Here is a 12,602-nt window from a genome sequence, read left to right as displayed (position 1 = left end):
TGTCCACACCATAATATACCTGCTATTACAGCACTAATAATTATTTACACGTTACCTTTCTCTAACCAAAGGTCACTGCACATTAATTAGAAAACTGCAGTAATTTTACAGGCCAAACCTTACCAAATGGATTCTTGGCGACAAGAGGCTTCGACACACAAGGTGGTCCGGGACCAAATCTGTTTTCAGCTATCACACGGAATAAATACTCTTTTCCCTCAATGAGTTTGGTCACAGAGTATTTGCACTGCCGTAGTGTTGATGTCACCGTAACCCATCCAATTTCAGCTTTGGAGTTATCCTTCTTCTCCACAATGTAGTTCAGGATCTCACTACCACCGTCATCTAAAGGTGGCTCCCATTTGCAAACCACAGAGTTACTTCTTACATCCTCAAACACCAGGTTAACCGGCGGTCCTGGGATGTCTGCAAAGTAAAAGGGTAAGGGTCTCATGAAATATGCTCATTTCTTTTAGGGGAGAAAAAAAGAACTGTAAGGAGGTTCACCTACCAAGCACATTGACTTCACAGGTGGCAGAAGCGACCCCATGGTCATTTTCCACTTTAATCATGAACACTCCATGGTCAGGTCTGATGGAATCTCGCACCATGGCACAAGACACTCCTCTCTGGCTGTTGTCAACTGTTAAGCGTTCAGGGAGAGACAGGTGGAATGGTTCTTCCACTTCAGGCTCATCCTTCTTCTTTCTGGAAACTGGTTTGGACACTCTCTTCTTGATTTCTTCAGGTCTGATTACTTCATTGTCTTTCATCCATTTAATAGAAGGATATGGTGATCCAGAAATGATAGCCTCTACCATGATCTCCTCACCTTGCCTCACATTTAGACCAGATTGCAGACTGCCACTCAGGAAGACCTTAGGTGGCTCTGAATTAACAAAAATACCAATGAAATAATCATTGCATGGAACAACAAAAAGATGAAGTGCCAAAATCAATGGTGATCCCATCACTATTATCCTCCTATTTTAAGGAATCAAACAACCCGTAGCTTGTTATGCATGTTTAGCACTTACCAATTGGGTCTAGGGCCTTGATGGGTGGTGTAGCATGAGAAGGTTCACTAACGCCAGCAGCATTTTCAGCCCGTACACGGAATTGGTACTGCTTGCCTTCTTCTAGTCCTTTAACTGTGTAGGACAAAACTGGCACCAGGAAGTCATTGCATCTCTCAAACTTGTCTCCTCCTTTCTCCATCTTCTCTAGAATATAGCCCATAATCTTGGAACCTCCGTCATACATGGGTGGCTTCCATGTCAGAGTAACAGACTGTGAAGTTGGGTCATGGGTTTCAACATCAACAGGAGGATCAGGTCGTTCTGTTGAAAAGAAAATGGTAACAAGTGTGTAAAATGTGTACTGGCAGCCTGTTGACTTTAACGGCCTGTGCAGATGTGTCAGAACACCACCACCACAGTGCTCGTCTATTATTTATTCGTCATTGCATGTCACCTTGATTCTTTCTTTCTATAGACTTTGCGACTATGCTCAAATATGCTCTGATAATGCATTAAGACCCAAGGAGAAGATAAAGACCTACTGGATCTTTCTGTGGTGGCTTCTCCACTCACCAAAAACCAAAACACACAAATCAATTGTCCTGTCTTAGCTTGCATCTTTCTCTTTCCTCCCAACTTCAGACCTAATTACTCTCAGTCTAGGAGTGACATTTTAAACACATACTAGGGTTACTTTCGTGTCAAGGTCCAGAATGACAATACTTGAAAGCTATAATGTCAATGGGTAACAGTGCCCTGTGGTGACTCTGCCATTCATATACCCATTAAATCCTTAAGCCTTCTTGAAAGCCCAGAAATTCAGGCCTTCTCCTTGACTACCTCCTCTTCCAAACAGCCAGTAGAAGCTGAGTATCTTTATGGGAAATCTTTCTGCTCTTTAGAAGCTTGGGGGAAGTAAAGGGGCTTATCCTGGGGTTTGCAAGACAACTACTTTTGCTTAACTGGGACCACCTCTTCTCTGGCAGCCTACTTATGTCAGATTTTGGGACCATTCCTTCCCTGTCCTAAGCCACATCACTATGGAGTGAGTCAAATTTCAACCCTCTTGTACTTAGGTCATTTATCAGGAACCCTCCATCTCTGGCCTGAACTTAGTCTTGCTTACTTTTTGCGTGGTTGATTCTACCTCCTCTACACTTGACACGGCAATTATGTTTCCAGATTCTGAATCTGATGAAATGTATTAACTCCCAAATAAGCCAGGAGTCCAATCTGCTCATGACTTACGTTTTGCATCCTCAGCGATAACTGGATTGCGCAGCTCGATGTATTCTCCGCCACCAATCTTGTTGACGGCCTTCACCCTGAAGTAGTATTCACCATTTGGAATGAGATCCTTCACTTGCCAAGTCAGCTTGTTCTCGCCAGACATCACAGTTGTGTATGTTCGGCGTCCAGCTTCTCGTCGTTCCAGTGCATAATGTAAAATTGGTGTTCCTCCATCGTTCTCTGGAGGCTCCCAAGAGATCTTGCATGAACTCTTTGTAACTTCACTTGCATTGATATCTTTGCATTGGCCAGGCAACCCTGAAATTGTAGAAAAGGGGAAAAAATGTTATGCAGGAAATTCAAGCAAAGTCAACATTTTTATGTTTTTAATAAAGCTCAAGGGTTTTTTCAAATTTCTCACTTACCGATGACTTTAACGTTAACTGTTCCTGTTGTTGATCCAAGCTTGTTCTCCAAGGTGATGGCATAATGGCCGGCGTCTGCGTGAACACAGTTGCCAATCTCAATGTGGGCAGCAATGTGGTCAGAAGTGAGCTTTACTCTGTCATCTGCCTTCAACTCTTTGCCATCTTTGTGCCAAGAGACCTTGGGTGTTGGAACAGCTCGGTAGGGAATGGGAAGGCTCAACTTCTCACCTTCCACGACTACAATGTCTTGTGTTTGAAGTTCAATTGAAGGATTACCTTCAGAATGGGAAAACAAGCGTGTGTCACCAAACGCTTTTTAATATACACTTGATAAATAAAAGATGGCACATTCAGAATGATACTTACAGTCTGGGTCTTTAGCGAAAACGTTCTCTGAGATTTCCGATGGATCACTTACACCAATTGCATTGACAGCCCTAACTCTCAGAATGTACTCTTTGTCAGGAATAATGCCCTCTTCGGCCTTATATTTGAGATCTTTCACTGGCCGAGAGTTAATTCGCATCCATTTTTCTGTGCCAGCTTCACAAAGCTCAATATGGTAGCCAAGAATTGGACTGCCACCATTTTTCTCTGGAGGTTTCCAGGCAATGGAAATATGATCTCTGCTAGCATCAGTGACATGTAATTCCAAAGGAGGAGATGGAGGACCTGAGAAACAGCAAAAATAAAAAAAGAAGAAGAATACATCAGCTGTGTGCGACTCATTGTAAATAAGGAGAGAGTGATGGAAAGTAAGTCAAGCAGCACCACAGATGGCTTCCTGGGACAATAAACAATAAACAAAAGAAGACTTTCCTAATGTATCTGTGGTCTAGTCTAAGGGTCTTAAATCTGAATCTGTGTGATTCTATTCAGTACCAGTGTCTCCCATTCACAATCTTCTAATCCATTCATTCACTCTAGTCTCTTACTTGTTGGGTCCTCAATGTTAAGGAGGTCTGTGGGTTCACTTGGGTGCCCAACGCCAGCTTCATTTTCAGCTCGGACTTGGAATTGCACCTCTGTGCCTTCAATGACATCAGTTACTCGGTAATTGCACTCGGGTCCAGGAGTCTTCCCAGCTTTGACCCAGCGTGTTCCCAGCTTCTCTTTCTTCTCAATGACATACCTGTTGAGAAACAAAGCGTTCCCTGGACGTTAGCCCACTCAAGTTACATGAGATAACCGACAAAAGAAATGGTCAGTTGAAACGAGAGACTACCTTTGAATGGGTCGACCACCATCATTCTTAGGAGCTTCCCATTTCAGATCCACGTGTCTCTTTGTTACTTCGACAACCGTCAAGGCGTAAGGAGGCCCAGGGGTTGCTGTTGAGGAAAAAAGGTACGTACAAATTGATAATCACAGTTTCTATTAACGCATATTCTAGTTATTGATAGTGAATCGAGCTATCTTACTGAAAGTGTCCTTGGCCAGAACAGAGTCTTCCAGTTCACAGTATTCACTCTGACCCACAGCATTTTCTGCTGCAACACGGAAGACATACAGCGAGCCTTCGGACAGAGGTGTCACAGTATAGGTGGTCTCCTTCACCGTTGTGTCAACAGCCTGCCAACCCTTGCGTCTGACATCCCTCTTCTCAACAATATAGTTGGTAATGGGGGAGCCTCCGTCCCGTTCCGGTGGTGTCCACTTCAGGTCAGCTGTGTTCTTTGTAATGTTTATAACCTCGAGCCAACGTGGAGGTGATGGTGGGTCTGTAAAATGAACAATTAACAACACAGTTGTCGAACCAAGAGAACATGATCATCTCAAACTCACATAGGTTGGCACAAATACAATGACTTACTCAGCCGCTCCTTGCAGAGCACTGGGTCACTGGGATCGCTGGGATCGCTCTCCCCGGCCTTGTTTATCGCTCTAACCCGGAACGAGTATTCTTGTTTCTCCATGAGTCCCTTCAGGAAGTGTTCAGTTGTAGGAACACCCTCTGCAACCCGCACCCAATCTTCTGTTCCACTCTTCAGCAGTTCAATCACATACGACTCGATTTTGGCACCACCATCGTGCTCAGGCTTGGTCCACTGTAAGAATGCAGAGGTCTTTGCAACATCCTTTACAGTTGGTTTGCCAGGAGGCCATGGTGGATCTGTAAGTGAGTCATAAAAAAGAAATTATTGACCAAAATAATTAGAAAATGAAAAATCAATAGAGATAAAAAGAATCCTGACCACTTCATCTTCTCCTTACTTTGTTTCTTGTCTAAAGGTTCCCTAATGTCTTCCATGAAGAAAAATGAAAAAAAAAAAAAACGTCCCAGCCATTTACAAACAGAAATCTGCATCCCTGCCAAGAGCCAACCACCTGGCACTACCACCCCACCAGGGGGCATCACTACCGGAGAACTCTAATTGAGACCCCTCTAGATCACCTTCCTTAGGTCAGTAACCAGGGGATTCCATGGATTCTGAGCTTTGCTCCTCCATTGCCTTACAGCCTTGAGGGCACGAGGAATGGGACATGAGCTGCGGTTGATTCTCTGATCCTCATGTCAATTTGATTATTAAAAATATACTTCCAACATATTCTACAAATGAAATGTTTGCCATAGATTTCCGGCCCTCCATACTTGACCACTGCCAAAGCACATTGTGCTGCCAGGGTGGTCACTTACAGACCACTTCATGCCACAGCCATTCCAACTTCTTTCTCTTCTCTACCTTTGATCAAACTTTTGATCGATATGTTTCTTTTGATGTACAAGGTCATTCACAGTTCACAGAGTAGACCTTCAAAAGACGTTTTACAAAGAGTACAAGAAGAATACGATTCAAGTCCATTAAACGGCCCCAGTAAAAGCCACCCGAGACCGCTGGAGGTCCCCTTGGATCGCCTGGTGCCAGGCTGCCTTTGTTATTGAGAGCCTTGACCCCGATCCTCTGAAAGCCTCTACCACAAACTCTCCATGGGTGCACCACCATTCACAAGCAGGACTCTTCATAAATCATAGTCATGGACGTTTCTCTTAAATATTGCATATGTTGCATTTGTAAATCTTTGCAATTGCTTTCAGCTTCTCTGCAATGAAGGATAAACTGAGCTGGATGTCCGTCTAAGCCCCACTGAGGACATACCTCCTAACCCTCTGCTATTTCTATCACTTTTGTTTTCCTTGGTTGTGCCCTCCTTTTATATTTTTTGTTGAATATTTATGCATTGTCATCTGTCAAAAACAGGTAACAGAATATATTTTCAAATACAGAATACTTGATATCGCTCGCCCTACGTGTACTCTCCTACATCTTTCCTCGGTATCCTCGTGTTTTTCAGCCTCTCTTGACAGACACTTCCTGTCTTGATCGTGTTCCCATAAAGCCTGCTTCCCAGACTGTGTGTTGCTTACCTCTCATCTGCTTTTTCACTACCACCAATGGTAGACAAGCCCCCATTACCTGCTGTGAAAACACCATTGCTAATGATGTGAATACGACTCAGGTTGTACCCCATTAGTATTTAGAGACCCAAAGCTGCTCAGTAACCTGTGTTCCTCCTAGGTCTCAACGTCTCTAGCTCGGGGCTTCCTCTCTCGATCGCATTTCTATAAAACCTGCTTCCCAGGCCCTGCCATTTTGAGGCACATTGCTCACCTCGTGTTCACTTTTTTTACTACCACCAATGTTAGATGGGCCCCCATTACGCATGACAATGTCAATTGTATTCTTGAGAACATGTCCTGTCATTGAAGGCAACTTGGGTTGTGCCTTGTTAGTATTTAGCAATCCAGGATCACTCTCTAAGTTATTTGCTTTGTTGTCATTGAAATGCGTCATTTTAACTATTTTTCATAATCATAAATTGAACTTCGCACCCTTAAACAATCAAGACATCCTCCTTACCACAGAGCCACCTCAGACAAACTGATCATTTTAAATCAAAGCCAAACTGTCCAATTAAATTGCTCATAGGCACTGGACACCCACACACACACACACACACACATTTTATTATATAGTAGATAGATACCTGCATTGTACAGAACTTGGGTTTTCAAAAGGCACTACTGTATATGAAGGCACTATTATATTTATTATATCAGAACAGTCCTTTCTCTGTGCTGCCATAAATTTAGCAGAGAAACACAAAAATGGCGTGAAATCTAATAAAATCTTCAAACACCTGCCAGGATGGCAATATGGCCTACTTACCAATTGGATCCTTAATCATAATTTGATCCGTTTCGTCACTTGGTTTTCCAGGTCCAGCAAGGTTCTCGGCCAGGACACGGAACTTGCACTTCTTCTTTGTGGGTAGACCCTTCACTCTGTTGATTAGAAGGGGAACTCCCATTAGTGCCAGTTGGAGGTTGGTCAATGTGTCACTGGGGAGTTGTGTCTGGTAATGTCGTATTTTACGTTAATATGCTTTTAAATAAAAGTAACCACAAGGCCTGAGAGTAACGTCAAGAGGGGCGATAGAAGCACAGCACTATGGTTGAGTCCTGTTCTTTCTACTTTCAGTCCAGTTTGTACTTATTTTACAGACTTCTTTGCCAATCAAGACTGTTTATCACTTGTACCGAAGGTTTGAATCAACTTCTTATTGGGTATTGCACCCTTGTCCCTGTCTTTATGACTATTACTTAATACTTTGTGTGAACATATTTCATTGGAGCACACATTTGGCGTGCTGGTGGTCTCCACGTTGCATTTACATGCCTCATTAATGGTGTTCATTCCATGACAGTTCTTGGCGCTGTCAGGAGGGTCACATATCAGTCTGTTCAGGAACGTTTGAGATGGTGCTAGGGCCGTTGCTATTTTTAATATATATAAATGATTTAGATAGGAATATAAGTAACAAGCTGGTTAAGTTGACAGATGATACCAAGATAGGTGGATTAGCAAATAATTTGGAATCCATTATATCATCACAGAAGGACTTGGATAGATTTGGAAGATTTGTGGCAGATGAAATTAAATGTCAGTAAATGTAAAGAATTATACATAGGAATTAAAAATGTGAGGTTTGAAGACACAATGGGTGGTCAGAAAATCAAGAGTCCACCGTATGAGAAGGAGCTAGGAGTCATAGTGGACTCTAAGCTATCGACTTCTAGACAAGTCATTAAGAAGGCTAACAGACTGTCAGGTTATATAGCGCCTTGATGTGTGGAGAACAAGTCACAGGAGGTTCTGCTCAAGCTTTATAACACACTGGTGAGGCCTCATCTGGAGTCCTGTGTGCAGTTTTGGTCTCCATAAAGACATAACAGCACGAGAGAAGGTCCAGAGAAGAGCGACGAGGCTGACTCAGGGCCTACAGGGGTTGTGTTAGGAGGAAAGATTAAAGGAGCTGAGCCTTTACAGTTTAAGCAAAAGATGACTGAAGAGTTTAAAATCCATCCATCCATTATCCAACCCGCTATATCCGAACTTCAGGGTCACGGGGGTCTGCTGGAGCCAATCTCAGCCAATACAGGGCACAACACAGGAAACAAACTCCGGGCAGGGCGCCAGCCCACCACATAAAGAGTTTAAAAATTATGAAGTGAATTAGTGCAGTGGATCGAGACTTGTTATTTTAAAATGAGTTCATCAAGAACACGGGGACACAGTTGGAAACTTGTTAAGTGGAAATTTCGCACAAGCATTAAAAAGTTTTTCTTTGCACAAAGAACGATAGACACTTGGAATAAGCGACCAAGTAGTGTGGTAGACAGTAAGATGTTAGGGACCCTCAAAACTCGACTTGATGTTTTCTTGGAGGAAATAAGTGGACAGGACTGGCGAGCATTGTTGGGCTGAATGGCCTGTTCTCGTCCAGAGTGTTTTAATGTTCTAATGTTCTAAGGCAGGGGTCTTCAACTAAAATCTATCGAGGTCCAGTCAGAGAAAATTTCTTGAAGCAAAGGTCCGGTCCGTCTGAAGATCATGTTGTCTAACTATTTAGTATCATGTCTATTTAAGTAGCCTAGTAGTTGTATCAACATCTGCATGTAATTAATACTAGACTTTCAAATCAAATTAGTTTAGTACAATTCATAATCCTTTTGACAATATTTATTTTCAAACACAGAACTGAACATTTATGTATGACTGCAAATATGTACTTTTTTGTTCTGTCAGTGTATAATTTCTTCTTTAATTTAATAAACAAAAGTAGGGCTGCACTTCAAAATAAGACAAAAATAAATTATGAAAACTGTGCATGCTTAAATAAAGTGCTAAACTTCAGAAGAATACAAAAGGAATGGAGAAAAAGCTTAACATTTCCCCTTTTCTGTTTCACATTTTGACTCAAGTCTCAACCAATTTCACAGATAACAAATCTCAACACATCTTAACAATGTAACAGGTTTAAATGCCCATTTTCTTCCCCTCTTATATTCATTGCCACACTTTTTTGCTCAGTGAGAGAATTGAGCTCTAGCTTGTCCTGCCAGGGTTTTAAACCTGGGCTTGAATGGAGTCAGAGCCATTCTCATAGACATGTGGAGGTGTTCATTGTTGAGCCTGGAACGATATTTAGTTTTTATTATGTTCATTGTGGAGAAAGCTGCCTCACAGTTGTGTGTGTAGTAGTCTTTATTTTTATCGCTACATTTCTTTCGAACGTTTCGGTTCCTGACCTTGCCTCTAACACACGTTTCACTATCTTTCTTCTTTTCGACCGTATCTCTGAAAAATCCCTCCTCTGTTTGCGTACATGGATTCGTAAAACAACGTTCACCGACTAGAATCCGCAGACTTGATTGGATGAGAGGTATCACGTGAAATGGCTTAGCGCGTATACTGTGTATTTCCTCACCATTACCGTAAAGATTACAAAAGCTGCGCCGGGTAAAAATAGAAGCGCCCCATCATGTTTAAATGATAACCTTTTGTTTTGGCTGTAAGTCAAGGTCCGTATGAGACAGCTTTGCGGTCCGGATGCGGACCGAGGTCCGCCTGTTAGTGACCTCTGTCTAAGGTAAGCAGAGAACTGGCCGTTTTTGCGTGCTATTTATTATGGGATTGTGTCACAGTAAACCTGCAATTGACTGCAGGATCCAGCAGAAGTTATGCATTATAAGTACGGAGAATGGACGCACGGGTTGGCCTGGGCAGTATGTTGTCTCTCAAACAGCTTAAGGTTTAGGTTCTGTTTTCATGCAGCTGTGCAGACCCACAAACTTCAAAGTGTAGGTTGCTTTGGTGAGGAGCAAAAGCGTGAACGTCCTTGAAACGAGAAAGCCGAAGCTTATCCAAAACCTGAAACTAATCCTCGAGTATGCTTTATGAAGGACTGACCCTCCATTCATTAAAAAAATCACGTGCATACACCCCCTTCCTGTACCCCTCCCAGGACGCTGACAGCTTTTGCCGCGTTCACGTGTTGGTGGAGTATTTGGAGCTCCGATTTGTGACGTTTCATCTTCCCACTGCAGTGTGTTCAGATGAATTTCTAGTCAGACTATTTGGAGAAACACGAGGTTGCTATTGAATTGTTATGTATGTCTGTTAAAAAAGCAATTAAAGATACACTTTATACTTTTTGTGAAAATAAATAAATAAATAAATCAAACGTATAAACATTCACCAACTTTGCTCCCAATGCAATTTGATGACAAAACTGGCACTACTGGCTGCCCAGGTTATATTTTTTATTTTACACAGATCGGCATTACATCACAGCTCAGACTATGTGTGTTAGCTTTGTTTTCTTTGAATTGTCGAACTTGTTGCTCAGAGTTTATGTGAAACTTCTAACTTGGAAACTCATATTAACTGTCTGTCCAATAGCACGTGAACACGGCATCAATGGAGTTTCCCACAATCCCCGCAGTGCATTTTGAAGAGGAAGGTCATTTAGTACAGGAATGGAAATCGAGAACAAGCAACAGAGTGAAGGTGTTGAAGCAGAAACCTCGACAACAACGGAAATGTCTCTGGATGGGAGTTTGGGACAACTTAGCTCCTAACTAAACAAACAAGAGCAGTGGACTGGATGGTCTCCCCCTTATTTACACAAAGAACCATAGACACTTGGAATAAGCGACCAAGTAGCACGGTGGACAGTAAGACGTTAGGGACTTTCAAAACTCGACTTGATGTTTTTTTGGAAGAAATAAGTGGACAGGACTGGCGAGCTTTGTTGGGCTGAATGGCTTGTTCTCGTCTCAAGTGTTCTAATGTTCTTATTTGTCAAGTTTTTGAGTACAACGTTGACTTGCCGGGAATGAAGCTTTGCGGAGATGTAGTTCAACATTCCTGCTCAATTAAAGTGCGTTCCCTTGTCTAGAGTTTGGAGTTCATGGCAGCTCATCTTTGAAGCTTCAGGTAGAGCCACGTAGATGTGATGGGTCATTTAGACTTACCTGTATGTTGTGTCTGTCACTGGAACCTTGTTACAGCGAATCCATTTGTCAAGTTCAGGATCAAATCTTTCAACCCAGTATCCAGTGATGGGGCTGCCACCATCCTCATTAGGCTCCTGCCAAGACAGGGTCACCGCATCCTTGGCAATGTCTGATGGTTGCACTCGTATAGGAGGTCCAGGGGGTTCTGAGGAGAACACATTTATGTTACTACACATTTGCTCAAGCATCCTGTCCTGATAGCATAAGCCATAAAATGGTCGTCCATCAATCACAAGGCCTTATGTTAATGTCAAATTAGACTACTTATGAACATAGTGAGGCCTAACTGAAAGCTGGACAGAGCCAAGTTCCAGGCCACCATGTTGTCAAGTTTTAACTTTAACAGAAAATGTTCCCATTTTACTCACCAAAGGAGTACTTGGCCACGATGGGCGTGTGTTGAGCGGGCTCTCCAATGCCGTACATGTTTTCTGCAAACACCCTGAAAATGTACTCCTTGAGAGGGGTCAGGTTAACCGCCTTGTAGGTGGTCTCCTTGATGGTAGAGGACAACTTGTGCCAAACCTCGCTCTCCGCTACCCGCCTTTCAACAATGTAGTTTGTCACCTTGGATCCGCCGTCATCTCTGGGAGGGTTCCATGTCAGGAAGCAAGACTCGTTTGTAATATCGGTGATGTCGAATGCAGCAGGAGGACCGGGTTTGTCTGTCAATATAAATAAAAAGGAAAGAGATCAGCTATTGTTAAACTGGCAGAAACATCAGGGAAAAGAAATCAAATGGAAGGACATTAAGAACCCCATTAACATTTTAGTGCATTTTAATATTAGAGATGTGGCCACTAGGGGGAGCACCAGAGCCCCAAATCCTTGACACTATTGCTACAGTCACAGTCTCAAGTTAAAATGAAGTCCTTAATTGCACAAATAACTTATTTCCAAGCACCTTTAAGGCCATTCACCTTCCAGAAGTAACCGATAATCCCTTTCCTTTCTTGAACATCTCCACACCACCCAGGTAAGCTAAACCTGACTCTGACTCCCTGGGCCAAGTGGATCTGCTCTGGAGAGGAGTGGAATGAAGGTTCAGTAGGACCACCAAGACATAATACATGTGTGTGTGAATGAGAGGGAGGTGAATGGAATGGTGAGGATGCAGGGAGTAGAGTTGGTGAAGGTGGAGGAGTTTAAATACTTCAGCTCAACAGTACAGAGTAACGGGGAGAGTGGAAGAGAGGAGAAGAAGAGAGTGCAGGCAGGGTGGAGTGGTAGGGGGAGAGTGACAGGAGTGATTTGTGACAGACGGGTATCAGCAAGAGTCAAAGGGAAGGTCTACAAGATGGTAGTGAGACCAGCTATGTTATGTGGGCTGGAGATGGTGGCACTGACCAGAAAGCAGGAGACAGAGCTGGAGGTGGCAGAGTTAAAGATGCTAAGATTGGCATTGGGTGTGACGAGGATGGACAGGATTAGAAATAAAGGACATTAGAGGGTCAGGTCAAGTTGGACGGTGGGGAGACAAAGTCAGAGCAGCAAGATTGCATTGGTTTGGACATGTGCAGAGGAGAGATGCTGGGTATACTGGGAGAAGGGTGCTAAGGATAG

At 43.0% G+C, this 12,602-nt stretch overlaps 1 protein-coding gene across 2 annotated transcripts in view; it reads right to left on the bottom strand.

Moving 5' to 3' along the window:
• ttn.1 (titin, tandem duplicate 1) overlaps positions 1-12,602 on the bottom strand; it is a 136,560-nt gene that overhangs the window by 97,572 nt on the left and 26,386 nt on the right. For both annotated transcript variants that reach the window (XM_039742386.1, XM_039742387.1), the window contains 13 exons: positions 11,408-11,704; positions 10,998-11,184; positions 6,847-6,962; positions 4,491-4,790; positions 4,099-4,398; positions 3,903-4,008; positions 3,613-3,809; positions 3,044-3,349; positions 2,675-2,953; positions 2,268-2,567; positions 1,038-1,340; positions 512-889; positions 124-426 (listed from right to left, as the gene is read on the bottom strand). In XM_039742386.1, the coding sequence (XP_039598320.1) occupies positions 124-426; positions 512-889; positions 1,038-1,340; positions 2,268-2,567; positions 2,675-2,953; positions 3,044-3,349; positions 3,613-3,809; positions 3,903-4,008; positions 4,099-4,398; positions 4,491-4,790; positions 6,847-6,962; positions 10,998-11,184; positions 11,408-11,704 (3,372 nt within the window). The remainder of the gene's footprint in view (positions 1-123; positions 427-511; positions 890-1,037; positions 1,341-2,267; positions 2,568-2,674; positions 2,954-3,043; positions 3,350-3,612; positions 3,810-3,902; positions 4,009-4,098; positions 4,399-4,490; positions 4,791-6,846; positions 6,963-10,997; positions 11,185-11,407; positions 11,705-12,602) is intronic.

The sequence above is a fragment of the Polypterus senegalus genome, unplaced genomic scaffold, assembly GCF_016835505.1.
Source record: "Polypterus senegalus isolate Bchr_013 unplaced genomic scaffold, ASM1683550v1 scaffold_5023, whole genome shotgun sequence".
Classification (NCBI taxonomy): domain Eukaryota; kingdom Metazoa; phylum Chordata; class Cladistia; order Polypteriformes; family Polypteridae; genus Polypterus; species Polypterus senegalus.
Note: the sequence above shows the minus strand (reverse complement) of the source record. Positions and strands in the feature narration are given on the sequence as shown.